Genomic DNA, 21,354 nt, shown 5'->3' with positions numbered 1-21,354 from the left:
GATGTTTGCAACAGGCGCAGCTGGGTTGGGGCCGACAATTGCCCTAGTGCCGGGAAGCGTCAAGGTCACGGGGACTGGGGAGACAAACGGACCCGTGGCAGTGTTTTGACATGTTGTTCTTATGTGTTTTGCTTTTTCTTTCCATAGGGGAGAGAGTTTGTTTACTACGGTGGAAGTGTGGGGCGGGGCACGTAACCCGGGGGGCCAATCCGCATGTGTGTGAATTCTCGGAATGTACGGTGTTTTAAGGGAAAATGATGCCCTTTTTACAATATGTACATTTGAGAGAGAGTTATGTGTCTTAAGGAAGTTGGAGGGCGGACCACGCGGCTAAAAACCAATCGTGTTAAGGGTTTGACACGATTGGATGCTGATGAATGTGGGCCGGGCCCATGTGTGTTTAAAACTGGGTCTCGGAGCCCGGAAGAGGGGTTCTGGGCTACGGAGATAGATGCAACGCATCTTCGGCTATGCCGAGTAGGGGCCTCCCCTAAATGTTAGCCAGTTCCATGTTGTTGTTGTGCTCACTGCTCAACCTGTATATATATGTAAACTATTGTATATAAAGCTTCAATTTATATCCCCTGCAAGTGCTCTGTTGTTTGCCAAGTATCATCTCCTATAGACCTTCAGCCTTCAAGTAATAACAAGCCGTCTCCGACGGGGCACCCCTGGTGCAGAAGAAAGAAGAGAAAAAGAACCTATTTGCTTCTTTTGGTAGAAGAAGAAGAGGCAAAACTTTACTAATATATTCTCTCAAAAGCGCGTTTGCTCGTGCAATCGGCTTTGCGTAGGCTGCTACTCATCTTAGTTTTAATATCTTCTGGTGCAGGATAGCTTAGCGATTATTTCGGAGCTACTATATACCTCTTAAGAGGGCCCGACTGACGGTAGTCCCTTACCGTTTGTAAATAGGTGAATGCGGTGCCCTAGTTGCGCACTGTAACATGGTTGTGACCAGATGAATTTTTATGCAGGACGTGCTTTTATGTACGTTAATCGTTTGGGTTTTAACCGGCTTTTAACCGCTCTAAAAGGCTTTTAACCGCTGCTTCTCGCGCAGATACAGCGCTGCATGACCCAATAGAATGTTTAAGAGACTGTCACCTTGGGTGTGCAATTAATGGCTTGTAAGAGGACACTGTCTTCCCTCGTGTAGTCGCCATGCACAACGCGCAGCAGCCTGAACTGCCGCAGTTAATCGCTTTCGGTCGAAGGAGCGCGAAAAAGAACCCAGGCGCTAAAAAACCAAAACTCGGAGCAAAACGTCGTTCGTTTAGGAAGTTGCTTGACGAGAAAACTGAAAGCGCAAGCAAATGTGTGCAACTATGTTTGACCGAGGTCCTCGCCGGCATTCTCAAGCATTATCCACGCAGATATACGATACTCAGCGATATAGTTCGGTTAATGTGTTTAGGCACAGTACCAACCGATTCTGGTATGACCCCTGCCAGAACAAACTTAATACGGGGCAGCAATGCGCGCAGCATGAATGCTATAGAGCTGCATCGCGAACCGCATGAACAGCGAGGGCTTCAACACCGAGAACCGCCCCTTTGGTAAAGAGTTCGTAATAAGGGAGTAATTACTCATTGGCATCCACCGGAGCGCAGCCATACGGCTACAAAGGAAAGCTATACAGCTTTCTCAGAAACTTCGTAGTTAAAGAAAAATTCGTCCTGGTCCGGGGTTCGAACCCGGGACCACCGCTTCACCGGAGCAGTCGCTCTACCAATTGAGCTAACCGGGACGGCAAGCTTATGGTAGGGCGAGAGCGAATTGCTCAACAACTCGAAGTGAGAACAGTGGGAAAGAGGTCGTGGGCGTAGGAGTCCAGCTGCAACAAAACAAATACGTCCAGCGATGCGCGCAACATGAAAGCTAGATTGCACTGCGAGCAGCGTAAACAGCAGAGTTCAAACAAAATGAAGCGCAAGTTTTGAGTCGAGCCCGCGAACGAGTTCGACTACAACCAAACCAATACGGTATACGTAATACGCGCGACATCAAAGCTACGCCTGCAGAGCAGCCAGCAGCGTGAGCGGTGGGGCTAAGACAACGAGAAGCACGACGCTTTCGTAGCCCGCGAGTCTACGAATCCATGTACAACCATGCCAAACGGCATCAACTGCGAAGAAGGACTGCAGTCACTCACGCTTCACCCCAGATCCTCCGAAAAAAAAAATGGCAGTGGCTTAGCTCAGTTATGCCCGGGTATACGTAGCGAGAGGTACGGTATATCCCTGGTTACGTCTAGTTAAGGCGAAAGCCTTTAATGCCTCATACTGTCGTTAGCAGCCGTGTCGGCAGATGTGTACGCGCGTTTCGGTTACGTGCCTTATACGGGCATATGCCAATCATTACTTAATCGATGGCATTCGATATCGGAACGCGATTTAAGGCATTCTATGATAATGACTAACTGAGTAATAATAGGTTAGAAATTAACCTAATTGAACTTTCTAGTCAGTTCAGATAAATAAATAAAACCGAGTAGGAAATTGGTCGAGTTGGGGAATCGAACCGGGGCCTCCGAAAAATAGGCTGTGGTTTTAACTCTGGTTAACCCAGGAGTCGCTCGACAGCTATATCTGCATAGGAGGGGGGTATCTGTACCCGTTCGAGACACTATACAGCGAAACTTTCTCTTCCCTAAGGCTGCTCCTGCACATGTAACACACTTGAACTCCCTGCAGCATCACCGCGTCCCAACCAGGAAAGGCTTCACTCACCGGAGTCAAGTCGCTCGTCTGCAACGATCTCTCGCGCACCCCACACACTCGCCGAGCTTCCCCACACCTCTCTCCCTTTCCCCCCGACATTGCGCATGCGCACAGCTGTTGCAGCCGGCAGCAGCAGCTGCTCCGCGCCGCGACTCTCCCACTGCCTCGCCGGTTGTCGCACCAACAGACGCGCGGCGTCGCCGCAACGCGTGGACACCGTCAAAGCTGGAGATACGTTTCCCGCAAAAACTGCGTCGCACGAAAAAAAATTGGAAGAGGCTTAGCTTGGTTAAGCCCGGTAGGTTCCGAAAGCAATGCCCCTTGGCTACGCCTTCATTGGCTTGTGGTGTATCTTGATGGTGCTCTTAGTAAAAGCTTAGGTTCATCGAGATTTCGCCCACCGAGATTTCGATATTTCGCAGAATATCGCATCAATTTTGATTTCATAATGCTTATACAATGGGGAATCTTGCAGAACCTCTACGCAAGGCAGCAGTTGTTCACGTGACACCTCGTCTGCTGGATAGACGAGAGACGTCTCTTAATATTCACAAAGACAAGCTGTTGGTCGTCACGTTTCTTGGTAGCTGCTTCAACATTTCATCTGTGTTTACAGGTACATCTACAATTGGACCTTTGATTCCATATTGACCATTTCTCCAATTCACAAGTCTACGGATCTGCACAAATGGTATGCGTGGAGACAGTAGCCGTACGGCTGCTGGGTTCAAACGTGGCAATCCATCCGGCATGGGTGGATATTTGCAGCCATTAGACACACTGTACAGGGAAATCTTTTCTTCTTTAAGACTGTTTATACAAGTGTTAAACCCCTGTAACACTAGCAAATTTAATGTCATTCGAACCTAATGGCATTCGATGCATCGAATGTCCAACTGAAAATAGTCCAACTGAACGACATCAGCGCGCATAAAAGATGTTTGAAATTGTTGTGCAGTGTTTCAAAAGCGGGTGAGAAGATTTGTGTGCCGTATAGGTGAGGTGCGTTTCCGCCGTCAACGTAAAGAGTCATGGGAAAATCGTCTGCTAGCTACTTCCGGTTCCAAATTGCTCAACTGATTGCATGCATCGCCCTATTCAACGCGTAAGTTGACATCGTTTATGCGATAAGTAACTCTTGGTACTAGTCACTGATTGCACTGAAGCATCGAAAGAGAAGCCCGTACTACATATCTGCATGCATGACCTGAGCGCAGAAATGGACAATCTAGAGAGGTAAGAGTATTTTTTCATGGTTGACATATGCCGGCCGCCGTAGTCCACGTCTGTTGTGCATATGCGCTGAGGGTGATTTCGTGTGCGTTTCGACATGTTTAGCGCATAAGTCATTATACAGCCGTTTTTTGCCGCACTTTGGTAAACTGCAATCTGTGCAGCTGATTAGACGATGCTCGTATTTTCCTGACAGCGTGTAGAGCCGTCAGTGTGCTAGCAGACGACCCATATATGCCACTGCGCGCGGCGCGCGTCTCAGCACATCACATGGTGCAGTAATAAATCGCCTTGTCGCCTTTTTGTTATTCCAGATGAAGTGCAGGCGGCATTTCATGTGAGAACACTCAGGAACACGCCGCAAAGGAGAGTAGAGGCGTTAGATTATATATGCCACGCTGTGTTGCACGGAGCTGCGTGAATAAAATGAAATGGCTTGCCCGCGTGTTGTGGAGCAGAAATATTTTATCGAGTACTTACTGCTTTCAGTGATCCGTTGGAAATACGTTGCATGAAGTCAAGGTCACCACGTTACTTACTTCAATCGCATGTGTGATTAGCCCTGCGCTGCGCAACGTACCATATTAGAGCTAAAAGTGCGTTAGGTACCAGGCTCCTTTCGTCACCCTAAAATCACAACTGCAGCAGGCTACAAGGCGAATCAACTTGCAGACTGCTCATGAGGCGAAGTTGAATTTCTCTTTCGATGCTTCAGTGCAATCAGTGACTAGTACCAAGAGTTATTTATCGCATAAACGATGTCAACTTACGCGGTGAATAGGGCGATGCATGCAATCAGTTGAGCAATTTGGAACCGGAAGTAGCTAGCAGATGATTTTCCCATGACTCTTTGCGTTGACGGCGGAAACGCACCTCACCTATTATAAGCTTAAAATATTATTTCCGGCCATTCTGCACCACTTTAGCCAACAAAAGCCAAGCCAAGTACAAAATCAACCACAAATCCGACAAATGTAAACAAACAAAATGGCTGACATGGCGATGACTTCCAAAAGGTAAACTGCTCAGTTACGTCTTTAAGTACCTTCGAGCTTAATGAACATGGCACGCCAACCAGCAAGAATCACGCATCCCAAAATGACCGACGGTCGCGGGAAAGCGCTGCTTCACGCTCGGCCGCTGCTGTAGGCTGCTGAGACCGAGAGTAATAGCTATCCACGACAGCCTCTGGTGTGAACAGATTCACACCAACATTAACTTTTTTCAGCAAAACTAAATAAATGCACTTTCTAGGTTTGGCAGTGTGCACATTATTTTTTCGCGTCGCTTGTTCCTGCTGCGTATCTGGTGTCCATAGTACGCATTCGGTTCGAGATCGAATGCGAATGAGTTCCCCTAACTCATTCGATGGAGAATGCCATTCGAACCTAATGACATCACATGTTCCCGTGTAGCAGTCGAATAATGACGTTAGGTGCTAATGTCATTCGATTCGAATGACATTAAATGACATTAAGGTCTGTTCATCCCATTCCGGATATGCCTTTCTCAAAGTAGGGAACATGAGTTCGCTTACCGAAGTGAGACTGTCCTTATGCCACAATCGTTCACACACACTTCCAAAGGGACTGTTCGTAAAACGTCTATGGAATTCACGTGTTGCCGACTCGAACTCCTTGACTCTTCTTGTATGTTCTTCGCACCGCTGAAGCACAATGTCCCCCATCGGTTCTGTTAGACCAGCCTTGACAAGAGATTTTTCCCGCCTTTTCTTCAAACGTTCTGCTTTCTCTTCAGGTGTTTCTTCTGCACGTCGTTTTCTTCGGGCTTCATTACTCTTGGCCCGATAAACACGTTCCTTCTCGAGACGCTCTTGTCGCTCTTCCCAACTTTCTTGGGCGCGTCGCATCCGCTTAGTCGCATTCCAACGTTCAGCACTGGAAAGATTTGAGTCCTCGCTACCATTAAGAGCACTCACCAAACTCACATCTGAGTCCACAGAGTTGGCACGCATTCGTCGAAGTGCATCTTGAGCACGTCGCCTTGAAAGCCGTTCTTCCCGTTCTTCGTCTGTCTCCGTAGCTCGTTGTTTCTTCCTTGCTTCACACTGGCGAGCTGTCTTCTCCTTCTGTTTCGCAGGAGACGACATGGCAAACTATCTTTGTACACAGTGAGAAAGATCCACCGTGACTACCCGCCGCGCTCCGCCGACGGATCGAGCTGGGGGCCCTTCTTTTTTATGCAGCTGGTATGACGTCACCTCGACTGTAGCGCCACTGGTGAGAGGAGCGCGAGGCTCACCGCCGTGACTACCGCCGCCCTCCGCCGACGGATCGAATTTACTTCATGGTGGGGCTTTAGTAGGCATACCCCTCGCTTCAGTCCGCGCTATGTTTCACGCTCGCGTCGCCGCTGCTCGACACCTTGACGGGTACACCGACCGTGTTCTGGTGATCTGATTAAGTCTGTGTACATCGTCGCCAGGCACCGGTCAGTACGTGTGGCCGTGCCTTGAATACCTCCTCTCCGCAACGCTCGAAAGTCACTCACGCTCGCATCGTCGGGGAACTCGTTGCGAACGGTTTCAACTGCCGACTGCTGCGTTCGCGCCTCCAGCGGACGGACAGCATTCACCACCGTGAACGCAATGGCAGTCTGGGGGCTATCAAGCGTTCACTAACGCTGTTCAGCGGTTTCGCGTTCCGCCTCACGTACGGCTGCATCTTGCCGCTGCCGACGCCTCCACTCACGACGGTAAACGCGCCGGTGTTCGACTTTGCACGGCTCCTCACACAGCCCCGCGTCACCTGACATTTGCATCGGCCACGGCGAAGTGCAGATAAGAAGCAACGTTTATCTCCACTTCCTCAGCCATAAACAGTCCGTCTGACCCGAACCTCCGAAGTTGGCAAAGCATCGCTCGCCTTGACGGTGGTGCCCTCTGTGTTGCTGCTTGGCAACCTCGCTTGGTTCGTAGCTAACGCCGCATCGCGGCGAATGACTGTGTTGCGGCACCGAGAGAACACACACTGCGACGCAAGCGATGCGAGTAGCGTTGTAAAAAAAATATATATCCGGAGAGACTGCTTACTTGTGGGAATGCGAATGCAGCATTAAAGTCCCTCGGTGAAGTGTTCTCGAATGGATTCTGCACAGACGTCTTGTTGAAGCGAGTCGTTGCTGCCAGATGCGGCACTCGAGCTCTGGCTTCGGTCTGCCTCTCTCCGTTTCCGTCGTTTCTCCATTCTGGTAGCAGACGCTTTTGAGCGCCTCGTCGTCGGCGTTTCGCGAGACGCTCCTCTCGTTGCTCGGGTGTTTCACTAGCTCGTTTTCATTCTTTCTTCGAAACCGCTCGACGTCTCCCGACGCACAGTCGTCGAAGCACAGTCGAAGCACAGCACACTCTCAATTGACGCAGCCAAACGGCGCAATTCGGCGTCCTTTTGCCGCCGTTTAGCAAGGCGTGCCTCTCGTGCTTCTGGCGTTTCAGCCGCTCGTCTAGCCTTCCACTCAGTGGGCCTCTTCGATTAACCGCGCTCGGGCAGCCCGCTGGCGGCCCGCAAGTTCGCCTCTGACAGGAAAACGCATCATGATCACGTGGGCTGGCGGCCACCGGAACCAGCCTGCCGGCAATCACGGCGGCAAACAAGTCGCGGATCACGGAGGGCAGATGCTCTCTCTAGCTTCGCGTTCTGCGTCTCACGCGCGAAAGGTATGAATCGGCTGCTTGGTATCGAAAACAACGACTCGCAGTTATTGAGGGCTGCGTGCCGCAGACTGCAGAACATGCAGCTGATCAAGCTCGCACTCGTATACATCGGCAACGACAACGCGAGCGTGTGCCTTCGGTGCACTGTGTAAGCTTCAAGCATAGGACGGAAAAACTGCCCGTGCGTTGCTTATCAAACGACAAGCCGTACTCTCGGATTATTGCGTGTTTGCTACAACGCAGTAAGTATATATGACTGGTATGACCGCCGACGATCGACCCTGGTGGACTCTGCTGTGGTCGTTGCGATTTCTACGCTCGTAACCTGCTTCCTGTAAGCTGTAAGCAGAAAAGAATCGGGATACGTTCGTTCAACTGTAGTCTGTCGGCCGCCGGCTTTTGCTGCAGGCAAGGAACGCATAATCTCGGCAAAAGCGCATATCAGCTTGTTGAACGTCCACCTAGAACAAGCGGGTGCACTGTATAAATTTAGCTGCGTCGTTTCTGTAATAATACAGCTTTATAGCAGAGAACTGGCACTGGAATATGAAAGGCGCTACAATAAAGCCCTGCGTGTCGGCGCCTCACGTCCGCGTGTGATATTGCATGACGATCAGCGCTAGAGCTCATTTTCATCTCTTTTTTAAATGAGCCAAACGCGAGGAGGTGCATGCCTAGGGTAATTCTCAGATATTTTGAGCATATGTGGCAGAAGGCCCGAGCATGAAGCTGTACAACAGTTGGCGACGACAGAATCAGCACTTAATTGGTCGGCGCGACAATTATTGCCCGCAGAGATGTCTCGAGCAATGTGCTCATGAGGGCTTTTAATAAAGGACATGTTTCAGTCAAGCGTTTTTCAAAGCATATCCACTTTTGCACTGCGCCAAACGCAATGAAGACCATACCCTCCCGTATCGCGCTCAACCAATACTTCGTAAAACACGTTCAGCACATGCATATATGCGCGCGTCTGAACGCGTACTCGGAACTGGAATCCGGTTGCTCTCGTGAAAGGCCTCGAACACCATCGCAATATCCGCCGGGCGCACGAAATTAACAGCCGAAATATTTTGTGAATCAGAAGTATGCGATCGTAATATGAAGCGAGCAATTGTGCTTGCGAGGTGGTGAGACGATCGAAATATGACCGCGCATACGCACGCAAAACATATCAATAAACACCGAGAACTACCGCAAAAGGTGCCATTGCAGGCGACACAGTCGATATGCACCGTGGCCTAGTCGAAACAAGCACCTGCATCGCGCAAAACATCGCATGAAGAACCGCGGTCCTTCTAGTCCTTATAAAAATGGCCGCGCGAGCTTCCCGCTACCACACACCTCTCTGTCGTCTGCTAGCTGCCCGAGCGCTGCCAGCACAAAATCGTCCTGGCGAGTCTGGCCGCCGGCTGGCAGCCCGAAACCGCCCAGCCAGAGAAAAACGAACGCGTTCCGGGCAGCCACCGGAAGTGGGCGGAGCAACCCGAGAAAATCGAGCGCGCTCGGGCAGCCCGCAAGCAACCCGCGGGCTGCCAGAGGCGGATAATCGAAGAAGCCCACTGTTCATATGCTCGCTGCTTTTGAGCCAACTCCCACGCTACCACTTCTGGGTCTTCTTTTCCTCCTCCCATGTTGTTGTCGTTGACTGAGAGAAGGATGAAAAGGAAAGTGCACGTACGGGCCTGCCGACTGGCTGCCAGAAGTCTGAAAAGCTACTACGGTCACATATATTATGCACATTAGATCTATGGATGTGAAACATGCTATGTTGCCATGCTACAAAGGGTGGATTTATGGAGGGAGGCAGTCACATTTTAAACATGTATTTCTTTGACTTTTTTCATTGACAAAAAGGTGTTCAGAATGGCTATCCTATGTAAAATTTCAGTCTTTTGAAGGGGGGACATGTTACACACATGTCCAAACAAGTTTTCGTCGAAATCCATGCGGAATTGGTTGTTCGCACACACACACACATTGTGCTAATCGAATCGTATGGTGTGTCAGTCTTTGGCTTGTCGATGCATCGGCCAGGTATTCTCCCGGTGTCGACGATGCTGTAAGCGACACAGAGGCAGCAGCCTCGGCTAAGCGCTTTCTCTCCTTACGTTCACGCACTTTTTGACGACACTTCTCCAGTCTCTGCTTTCGTTCTTCATCCGTCTCTGTACCGTATGCCACGCATTTTCGCTGTAACGCAACTCGTCTCCTGGCTTTATGGGCCGGATGATTTGACTCTGCTCGTCTTCGATTGCGTTTGCCGCGAGAGCCCGGCGTGATGTTCAGCCATGATGGCATGTAGCAAGGCTTTGTCAGACACTTTTTTATTTTGTCCCTCTCCACTCCGAGCACATGAATCAGTGAGCAGTGGCACAGGAGTTACTCAAGGCGAGGGAGGCAGCAGCGAGGAGCGAGTGAGGCACGTGATCTGACGTCACCGCCACAACTCAACAAGCCATCCGCCTGACGGAGGAAGCCGCGAGAAATCAAGACCTTTTCGCCTGCTTTTAATCGCGGAGGTCCCGGCCCCCGTCACCCAGGCCTGCGTGCAGGGGACAGGGAGTAGGGGGCCTCCTTATCTGGTTTGGAAAATAAAGTTGGTATCATCATCATCATCAACAACAAGTCATCCGCCTGGCGACGGAAGCCGCGAAGAAAGCTTCTCGGCAATGGGCTAGTCTGGCTTCTCATTGTCCGGGGGTCTCGGCGGCCCGTCTGGCACGGCTGCGTTCTCTGGATTGGAGAAAAATCCCTAGCCATCCACTTCACCTTCAACAACCTTCAACAAAGTCTCAGCGCAGTTCACTCTTTCGTCCATTTCTTATACATCTAGTCAGAGATAAATAACAGCGTATTAACCCCGACGTAGTTTTTCCTCATTTTTTGTAGAGTTACTTAACAAAGAGAGTCCATAGATGGCACCAGCTTTTTTACAGAGAGGTATGGTCACTGAAGAGAGAGAGCAACGTCGCACTGCCGACTTCCCCTCTATCTCAAGTGAACTTCGAGCAGACGACTTCCGTTTCACTGCACTACCTTCTGAGGTGCTCCTTCAGCAGTCTTATCTTTACGCGCAAAGAACCCATGCAACACTTTGAAAAACAAATGCAGTTGATGCCCAGTTGAAAGAGGTGGTGTTGCCTGCTAAGCCCCGTTAACACAACAAATTATTTTATTCAGACAACATTAAGGGTTACTTTAAGAGGCAGACAGAAAGACGAAAATGTTTCACTTCGTGCATGCCCCTTCCCGCTTCATACACAACACTCGGAAGCGGTTAAATAATGTAACTCACTGCACAGTTCTTTATTCATCACAGTCGCAATCGAAGAGTGCCAAATAGTAGTTAGAGCGAATAAGAAATGACATCACGAGAAACTGTAAATGTAATCATGCTAGTTCCTCAGCAATGATACAGACGTAGGGTAAAATGAGAAAAGCATTCCTTACAACTGAGAATATTTTTTTGGCTACACAACAAGTTGAAACGAACTAGCCTAGCATGCGTGGAGAATGCGCTTAATTGTGGATTCGTTTTTTCAGCACCCTGCACTGAACCACTTTCTTCAATAACATAAAAACACAATAACACTTTTGCAGTGTCGATGCTGATGCATATTAATTCTCTAGATATTATGTCATTTTAATTAGTAATTATGGTGCATACAATCTTCATCTCTTAATCATCGCTGACATCATTGTTCATCCTCTTTTGTTGAGAAAGCGTGATCTTGCAGCTGTAGCAGCAGCTGTCCATAAAGGTTCTTTTTGCGCCCGGCAAGCTTGACAACGCGTCCGCTGACAACCTGTTTCTCCGCTTTCAAATGTTTTCAACAGCATGACCAGCGAAAATACACGTTCGTCAGCAGTGCTGGACAGCAGGGGGTACTCTTGTAATCAGTCCCCCTTTTTAATTTGAGATATGCTGCGCCAGAACTGGCCCGCTGACAAGTTGGCGTGGTCCCCCAGCTCCACTGCCGAGATGTCGCCACTCCCTGTCCAGTTCGTTCACTTCGTTTTCGTTCACAACCAGGGGAAAGGAGACCGCGAGCAACGCGACTGATTGTACAGTCTTGCCCACAACAACTTTTGGGTCCAGGACTCGAAGGTTTTTCATCTGTTCACTTTTTAGGGGAAAACAGCAAGTAGATCCGATGAGCTGCTTCAATAAAAAAGTCCAAACACTGCAGCGGAAAGTTGTGAACCTGGTTACCGTTCAAGCCGTGCGTGTTGCCGAATAGTGCGCTAGTTGACTTTGCTTCGATGTATGTTTCTTCCAACGGCAGGAACATGTATGGGTCTTTGTATCGCAGCCAGACGACGGCATGGCCTCCAAGTTGACCTGCTTGATATAGCATTCAAGAATGCATTTTAGCATGGCCGGAACCTTTTTTATGGAGCAAGTTGTGACAGTGCGCTAAGCGTCTCCGGAGGGCCGCTATCTCCGGCGACATCTTCCCTTTGCACACCCCGGAGGCGCTCGAACAAGAGACTGTATGGCGCCAGGAATAGTCAGGTATCGGGGGCCAAGACTCATTATGGGTCTGAAGGGTGACAGCCCGGCCGTCATCTTTCCCAACAAGCACAAGACCTCCCCATGTGCGCCTAGAAAGGATGGAATGTCCCAGTCCCAGTACGACGTTTCTCAAACGTTTCCAGACCACAGAGGCAAGACATAGAAACACAAGCAAAAAGGCAGTGCTCCCCCTAAAGGTCTAGAAACGTTTTTTCTGGAGTTTTAAGCAGCAAAAAGCGAGTTAATGGATTTTGGTCCCAGAAAGGTAACTGGGCATAACGTTTTCGGGACCAATGATTTTCAACAAGAAACAAAAATCGACTGCTCGCGTTTTTTCTCTCTCCCTCGCGCCACAAGCTGCGGCGAGAGGAGGTTTTGCTCTTGCACGCGTCGTTTTGAAAGATGAAACGGCAGTTTCATTCGAACAGCCCAAGGAAGCAGTTAGCCCCGCATCTCTCTCGGCGCATGCGTTTCTTGCACGTGGGCCGTCGGCTCCATGCTGCAGGCAGGTGACGGCGGTCTCCACTTTCATCGCGCCGCCGTAAACGGCGGTCACCAACTTTCCCGTCTTCTAGCGTTTCCCCTGCTGCCGTCCAACTGCAACATTGTGTGGTGGCCCCTCAGGCATCTACCGCTATCGGCGCCTGCGCCGCTGTCTAGCAGAAGTCCTCCCGTCGCTCGCTCGATCGGCTTCCTCGCTGGACGGAAGCCATTTTGCGCGCTGTTATTCGCGCTGCCTCAGCCGTTCGAGCACAAGCCCCAGCGCGCGGCAGTTCTTGCTCTTATCACTACGCCAACTGGGCTGTCGTGGACTTCGTAGCTACGGATTCACGGCAGTTTTCCCGCGCATCTCGGCGTGCCCACACCATTTCTTTTGGAACTGATGCAGCGGCGGCGCATCGCAAGTCCTTTGCGCAGCTTCACGGCCCTACTGATGCCGCTGTTCGAGGCGGCGGAGTTCGTGGAAATAGGCGACTCCTCATACGTACGCACCTGCATTCCTCAGCGCCTCCGACGACTGCAGCGCGTTGGTGGTGGAAGCGTGGCCCTCAACTACGGTCATAAGCGGGAAGGACCTTCGGAGACCCACCACTCTCTGCGAGTGCCCATGGATTAGCCTGCTCTACCTACTTCGCCACCGCCCAGCCATCCTGTCGGAGCGGTGTAGTTTGTGCAGTGTTCGCGTGGCTATATTGACTCTCCCGCACTGGATTAATCGTGCCTTGATCTCGACTCTCACGCCGGACTGTGCCGCATGCGCGGTCTGCCGCACCATGGATGCAGCGCGCCACTGCACCAGCCTCAAGACGTCCCCCCTCCCGCCTAGCTTCAAGCAGTCTTATCCCCACACTTAGTCACAAGAAAATAAAACTCCCAGGATCGTTACGAGGGTGTAACGCGTATGTTTGAGCGTTCGCTGTGCTGTGAGAAGGCGCAGGACAGAAGGCTGCGTTTAATTCATGGTTTCAGCTGTTGCAGCCTCCTATTTCATCGCTGTGTTTCCGTAGGCAAAGTTGTCAAGGTATGTTGGTTTATTTTATTTATTTATTTAAACATACTGCAGGGCCTTTTCGCACTTTTTTTTTACTTTCGCCTGGTAGAACTATTTTTTTTTTCTGTTTTGATAACATGTCGCTGAAGCTTGTTCCGAGAGAGGGGGGTTTCAACTTGAAGAAAATCCATGACCTGAAACTGCGTGTCTGCAGCGTACGCTCATCTCGCCTTTTGTTTTGTCATCCAAGTTGCTCTTTACGTACGTTTGCTTTTGAGTGTGCATATCAGCTTTTGTAGCCCTTAGAGTACTTGTTTAAGGTGCATCAACTTCCAGCCCATGTTCTGTTTTACTTTCTTCAGTTTGCGGATTTCTCAGAGCTAGAGAAAAAGTGGCCATCATAGCACTACGGCATGGCGCCGTAGTGCTATGTACAAATTGTGTACTAAAAGGTGCCTACGTTTGCGTCTGCTGTTTGTATTCATTCAAATTTGCGCCGTTGACCGGAAGTTTTGTTCAGCACGGACTTTCAATTCGTCTGTATCGTTTTTCTTTGACTTGCATTTTGATTGTGGTGGTGTATAGTGCTGTCGCCGGTATGGACAATAGGCTACAAGTCCGTGCTAAGAGTACGGCTAGTAAACTGAAATGACTTCTGTGTGGTGCTGCTATTTGTTCTTATATATGGGCAAGATGGGGTGACTTTTTGAATTCATATTTCCTTTGTGTGTAAAATGCTAGGACATTTCACAGTGCGAAACGGCCGAACCAGCACGCATTCACACAAGTGGACAGCTAGGTGAATTACATCACCTGTAAATAAGTATCCACCTGAAATTTGGCAGATATGTGCGCTTGGATGCCTGCAGGCTGCATGAAAAAGGAGGAATAATTTTATTGAACCAGAGCCGAGAAATCGAGCATTAACCTTTTGGGGCTTTCCATGGGACGCACAACTTTTTGGACATCGCTAGTTGTGGGGACGTTTTTTGGATGTGTTCGGGAAAAATGAGCACCTCCTGGGGAGATTCCAAATGTCCCGATGGGTTATTTTTGGGAGATTTTGAGGAGGTTTTGTGTTTGTTAGGTTATTCCCACACCAACAAGCATTCAACTTGTCAAGCACACCCCGCAAGGGTGACAGGGGTGCCAGCCAAAAAGAAAACAAGCCGGTGGGAAAATGCGGGGAAGACGGGGAATGCCACAGGCTCCGGCACTGAGAGGACGGGCAGGGAAACGCTCCAGCCTGAAAAGAAGGATTGCCCAAATGGACGGGAAAAAACTAGAAAAAGCTGGTCAGTGGGGTGACGAGCAAGGTCCGAGACGACACCGCTGGCAGTCTAAGGAGCCTGGATGTTCGCTTGCCTCCGCTCGGCCCTGACCATCAAGGTATCCTATGGCAGTCGGCCCTCCGGTGCCCCCAAGTGTCCACACCATCGGGGGAGAAGCTGAGCCTCAGTGAACAAGGTCAGCTCCACCGTCCCTCCGTTCCTTGTGACGAAGACTCTGGCGCCAACGCAGCGGCATGTCATCTTGGGTACCCCAGCCTCTGCATCACGTATCCGATAATGTGATTCTTGGATATATTTGTGTTGTTCCAACTGAGTCTAGCAGTATATCCGCATCTCCGACCCGTGTGGACCCGCGCAGTATCTGGGATCGTCACAAAGTGGATTCTGGACCGAAGAAACCCAGCTGTGCTAAATTGGTGAGCAAATCATCTTTGTTTGGTGCTGTTTGCTGCGAAGCAGCGCAAGACATCACCGAAAATGCGGTCATACAGCGATCAAGAGACGGACCTTATGCAAAATTGCTGCCATCTACCGGAGAAAAGAAGAACCAGGGGAAAGCGGCCATGTTGGAGGATGACTGAAGCTTGTTTCGCCTCTGCTCTCTGGATTTAGGCGCGCCCTGCGATAGCTTCCTTACGCCTGTGCTGGCTCGAAAGTCTTATTTCCTCTCACTTAAGCCTGTAAACATGACTGAATGGTCAGTCGACCTGTCTCTGCTGCCCAAGTTTCCAAGTGACTTCGCAGACACTTATTACGCGCTCAAAACACTTTCCGAACGCCACCGGGTACGGAGATACAAGTTTTGCACGGAGTCCGACGTCAGTCTGCTGACGCCAAAGACCAAGAAATGTACGAGGCAAATAAAATTTTCGTTTGCGGCTAAAAATGTGCGCATTTCGGTCCAGTTTGAGTAAGTTTTTATTTGGTTCCATACTTTTTGCGAACGGGCGTGCCGCTTGAATTGCTGTTGTTGTGGTAGCGTTTTCTGTGTTTGCGTCTGCGCCGAAAGCAAACGATAGTAAACCTCACGCTCATGTTGGTAGTCTTAAAAAGTTCATGCAGCATTTGTTTGTTTGCCCTAGTGCTTAAAGTTGCTTCCTGCGGCGAGCGGCCAGTTCGTACTCGGATTTTTAAAACGTACCTTAAAACGCACCTTCCACTAAAAACTGCAAGTTGACGGCGTACAAATTTCTAGTAAGGCCTGTGCTTGACTACGCCTCGGCAGTCTGGTCACCGCACTTCGCTAAAGACATCACTAAACTAAAAAATGTGCAGAAAAAAGCAATAAGATTTATATATAAGCGTTATGACCGCCAGTTCTCTCCCACAGCTCATGCCCGCACCTTATTACTTGACACGCTTCAACACAGACGCATATGTGATCGCCTTATCACTCTTCACAAGATCATCAACAAATGCATTTATGTTGACGCCCAGCTTTTCTTTTCTTTCGCCAGTTCTTCAGCACGTGTCACTCGCCGTACCAACCCGCTTAACGTTGTGCGGTTTATGCCATTTTTAGACTGTTTCAAATATTCGTTTTTTCCTTCGAGAGTCGAACTATGGAATGATCTGGATGTTACATTACGTCAGATGTCTGTTGACCGCTTTGCGCAAGAATTGCCTAATCATGTATTTTTTTATTAATACCACACTATTGTTTATGTAAAATCTCTGATTCACACCTGTAATTATGCACTTTCCTACTGTTTTATCTATGGTTTCCATCCTCTGTACCACTCCTGCAATGTCCGAACTCATGGGATAGCAGTATTTGTAAATAATAAATAAAATAAAGTGGTGAGCAGCCTTGCGACAGCCTTGCGAAGGTCCTCGGAGTGGTGTGCTGCGTGATAAATGAAGTGAATCCTTGCTAGTGCTTCCGTCGAAACAAATATTCGCACTAAAACTAACGCGTGCAATCGCTGCGGCGGATAACGCTAGGAGCGACGGTTCACACAAAACGCGACCCGTACCACTGTACAGCTGATCACGATTACTCTCTTGCGAAGCCGATAATCGCAGCACTTCAAGGGCAATCGCACGAGAAAAACAACTCTCGTGTGATATTTTCTTCGTGCCTACAAAGCTTATTTCTAATTTCATTGGCTGCATGGAGGTAACGATAAACGAAATGCGTTGCGCGATGCCTCGACATATAGCGACGGTTCTGCAATATTTGTGCCGCAGATGTCGGGGATCGCAGTCCAAGAACAGAAGTGCGCTCAAATCAAGCGCTTTTTTCCCTGGGCGTCTTTGTGACCCGTACAGCAAGGCACTGAGCAATATGTGGGCATCTTGAGGACTGTGAAACTAGAGCGCGCGCGACGAGCGTGCACCAGTACGTGCTGTGAATCCGGCGGCTATCCTCCAACATGGCGGATCGCGCGCAGCGACCACTAGATGGCAGTGCATTTCGCATAAGGTACACCACTTTGCCGATGTGACACTGGTGACGTCACCACTGGATTGCGTCACACATAATTGATGAAGAAGTAATGACGAATTACTAATTAGTGACTAATTGATTATGACTAAATATTATTTAACTGCTAATTAATGGCGCTTAAGCTTCGCCTTTAGGAGTGGACAAGTCCTCAAATGCCACCCTCCCCGGTAGAGGGCTCGTTTCTCCGGTGAGTGCGAGATGGCGCCACGGGTACCAGTGCTGCGAAGCCTTTCGGTTTTGGTTTTCTGTCGCCACAGACAATGGGGATTTCCAAATAATTCTGACCGGATCAGGCAAGTACCCCACCTAAGTGTAGTATAAAACAAAACTGACCCCCAAATGCAACCTCTGTGTGAAATTTGAATCCGAACAAACGTGCGGTTAGGCCGAGAGAATTTTTTTTTCGATTTTCTCTGATTTATGCAACAGTCGGTATGTACAATCACAGACTTATTTTTCACACATATTCCTTCTTCAGAAACACTCCACTAACAGTTCTTGATTGTCATGAAGAAAGCTTTGTGGTCGGAGAAATAAATGGATATATGCTCGACTTGCTGTACCAACGCAAACGTTCACAAACGTCCCTGCCTCAGTGGTCGCACTTGCATGGATGGGATTCGCGGAGATATATCTCTCACACTCACCGCATTCAGTTGTGAAAGGTGCGCTGGCTTCGAGGGATATTTGTAACCGTCGGTTGTCGAAAGAGGAGGAATGTCACCCTTCCGCACAGATTGCATGCACGAAGAACATAGTCTCAACCGACACAAGTCCCAGTTGGGAAACGCCCGCTGGAGGCTCTCACGGCACGTATCCCGAAGCGGTTTCACATCATTTTGGCACCAGGGCCGATCACACACTGAACACACACTTCCAAACGGATTGTCTCTAAACTGCCGCCGGAAAGCGTTTGTTGCACCCTCATTCTTTGCGAGCCTCATTTTGCGTTTGGCCTCGGCCTCAGCTGCGCGAACGGCAGGGTCCTCTCGGAGGCGACGCCTAGCCTCCGCTTCGGCGGCGCGAACGGCGGGGTCTGCTCGGCGACGGCGCTTAGCCTCTGCTTCAGCGACGCGCACTCCTGGGTCATCTCGACGGCGGCGACGGTAAGCTTCTGCTTCGGCGGCACGCACCTCCGGATTCTGGCGGCGACGGCGCTGGGCCTCTGCTCTGGCAGCTCGTTTAGCAGCAGCGGCAGACGAAGGACTTCCACCGGTTGCCACGCTCATGGCTCAGAAAGAACTGGCAGGCTGTTTGCAGACAGTGGCGAACGGCGGCCATAGAGAAAGATTGGTAAAGAGCGGACACTCGGCGAAATCTGGCCCCAGGAAATGACGCGAAATCCTCCTCCTCCAATAGATAATCTGCCGCCTCCAGGATGGCGCCACCAGTCTTTAAACGCGCGCGCGCGCGCGGGCGGTGGCCGGCGCGGCGGCTCAGACCCATCCCAGCAGCAGACGACGGAGGATCGTGGGGCAGTTTTGGGCGCGTGAAAGCGTGCGGCGTATTTGTTCGTGCGGGCAGACCGCAATTTTTTAGAGCGCAGCTCTTTGGCGTCCGTTCCTGGGTTTCGCGTCGTCGTGGGCGTTGTCGTCGGCCTCGTAACCAGCTCCGCCCCCCTTTCATCCCCCAGCGCTAGCAGCGACCGACTGATACCGCTGGATGCCGCTGACGCCGCTAGAGAGTCAAGATAGCGTGACTGCATAGAACACCGTCGCCGCCATGCAGAAAGAGGAGGAAAGGGTCCCCCCCCCCCGTTCTTGTGTGGCGGATAGGGTGCTCTTCAGTTGCCGACGCGCCGGTTATTTCACGTAGGCCCCGGCACGTCGACGAATACGTGACCACCTTCCCACGGCTAGACCTGGTTCTTAGCGCTGCGGAAGCGAGGGTATCATATTGTTACGTGGCGGCCAGCCGAAGAATGAGACGTGGTGAACCATGGCTACGAGATGATTTAATGGCCGCTGGCCTAGCACGAGCACTCCGTCCCGCGCCACTGCCAGCTTCGTATTCGTCACACTACCCGGGGCCTCCGAGTGATCGTCCCGATCGGTGACGAACAGACGGCGAAATGGCGATGGTCTTGAGTGGGGGGTTGAACAGGATGTAGAAGATGGTGCAGTGCTGGCCGCCACGATGAGAGAGATGAGAGAATGAGTCCCGGTCCACGAAGCATCCGGGCCGGAGGGTGCCAGGAGCTGACGGCCGAGGTCCGTGGACGCACCGGACGGCAGGGGCAGGGGAGCGGTGTATTCACGTGTGGGTCTTGGGTCTTGGGTCGGTCTGGTCTCGGGTCGGTCGGGTCGATCGGGTCTCGGGTCGATCGGGTCTCGGGTCGATCGGGTCTCGGGTCGGTCGGGTCTCGGGTCGGTGGGGTCTTGTGTCGTCGTGTCTTGTGGTCCGGGCGGGGGACGGGGCTGGGGTGAGCGGCGAGGTCGGTTCAGGTCCGGCGGGCTGGGGCACGGCCGTGCGGCGCTGACCAGGTACTCACGGCCGACGTCCACGGCAGGCCCAGGACGCCGAAGCTCCGTGACCAGGATGGCGATGAAGGGACCCCAGCACCTCACACCAAATGTTACGTGGCGGCCAGCCGAAGAATGAGACGTGGTGAACCATGGCTACGAGATGATTTAATGGCCGCTGGCCTAGCACGAGCACTCCGTCCCGCGCCACTGCCAGCTTCGTATTCGTCACAATATTGTTTGTGTCGGCATCGGCGGCGTTGTCCCTGAAACCAACTCCGCAGCTGGGGTTGACTCACTATCGGCGTCAGCGGCATCAGTCAGGCGCTGCTATCTCTTCCCTCCTCCCTTTATCGTGTTGTCTGCTTGCTGCGCGCGCTTCTGCCCCCATCGTTTGCCGCTGGGTGTACACGCCGCCCCCCTCCCCCCTCTTCCTGCGAAAAATAAAAAAAAATTCTGTGATAGCGCATGCATGTGTTGCTCGATTTCTTTGCCTCAATCTATCGAAAAGGTGAAACAGCTTATTTGCTGCGCTCAAATTTCGCATTAGGAAGTAACGTAATCGTCGGTAATTTTTTTCGTCTCTCTTGCCCTTCGACGCAGAACTTCTCCTGTTTATGACGGCGGCAAGGTGAGAAATCTTTATTTGTCGAAGTACGCTGCATTGCAAGCAATTTAGGCGGCCGCGCCGGCCGCCGTTGCGTGTCTGCAGTTCGTGAAGCGGCGCGCTCGCTCTGTGGCCAGCCGGATGTTGTTCATGGCATTCTTGCAATTAGTGACAAATTTAAGGAAGGAATGTTTTGTTTTTGCAAAAGTACGCTACATTTCAAGCAATTTATGCAAAATTACGCTGCATTTCGAGCACTCTAGCTTAGTACGCCGGCGCAGTTGTGAAGGGCGCGCGCACGCTGTGTCACGCTACGCCGTGGGCGGGAGCGGAAGGAGGAATGATGCGGCATGATGCAGCCTCGCCAGTCGGTGCGTAGAAACAAAAAAAAAAACTGCCCACGGCCTGTGGCCCGACGCGCTGTGCCTAGCGGTTACTTTTGCTTGGTTTCGCGCTTTCTCGGGACGTGACGTTTTTGTATGGCTCCCGACAATATGTAACTTCTTTTGGGTGACATTTGTCGGTGTAAGGTTAAAATGTACTTTTTTGAAAGTGGGCGAACGGCGAAGACGACCGTTCCCGCGCAGCAAGTACGGGACAGTAGTTTTCAAGACTGGTGGAAAAAAAAGATGACGCACTAAAAGCTCAAAAACCTTACTCTTGTAGTACGTATGTATGTACGTACTTGTGAAAGACTCCGTTATCTGCGCTCGCGAAAACGCACATTTCACCCGTGCATTGACAACACAGGAATGCGCTTTTGAAAACCGGCAAGAAAAGGCAACGCGTCGGGCCTTCTAAACTCTAAAGAGCTTGAAACCCAAGAACTGTTGCGCCGATAGTTTAATTTTCTATGCTTCTTAAAAAATACGTTGCACCCATGTATTTCTCAGTGCTCCTGACACAT

At 50.7% G+C, this 21,354-nt stretch overlaps 2 protein-coding genes across 2 annotated transcripts in view; both read right to left on the bottom strand.

The window, feature by feature from the left end:
* Positions 1-21,354, bottom strand: part of LOC149370244 (uncharacterized) — a 125,044-nt gene that overhangs the window by 48,166 nt on the left and 55,524 nt on the right. The window lies entirely within an intron of this gene.
* LOC149370248 (uncharacterized) lies at positions 14,089-19,107 on the bottom strand. The gene is made up of 2 exons (XM_089560840.1): positions 18,026-19,107; positions 14,089-15,186 (listed from the first exon to the last, which is right to left on the bottom strand). The coding sequence occupies exons 1-2, from the start codon at positions 18,605-18,607 to the stop codon at positions 15,166-15,168; spliced, it is 603 nt and encodes a 200-aa protein (XP_089416966.1). The 5' UTR covers positions 18,608-19,107; the 3' UTR covers positions 14,089-15,165.

The sequence above is a fragment of the Amblyomma mixtum genome, chromosome 1, assembly GCF_055824585.1.
Source record: "Amblyomma mixtum isolate Tamu chromosome 1, ASM5582458v1, whole genome shotgun sequence".
Classification (NCBI taxonomy): domain Eukaryota; kingdom Metazoa; phylum Arthropoda; class Arachnida; order Ixodida; family Ixodidae; genus Amblyomma; species Amblyomma mixtum.
This window is presented reverse-complemented; position numbering and strand designations above follow the sequence as displayed.

What these genes read in the sequence shown, in the direction of transcription:
- LOC149370248 (XM_089560840.1), bottom strand. Translation starts at nt 18,607, where the DNA reads ATGAGCGTGGCAACCGGTGGAAGTCCTTCGTCTGCCGCTGCTGCTAAA. An exon ending in ACCTTTCACAACTGAATGCG is followed by an intron (nt 15,187 to 18,025) that starts GTGAGTGTGAGA and finishes TACGTGATGCAG; the next exon opens with AGGCTGGGGTACCCAAGATG.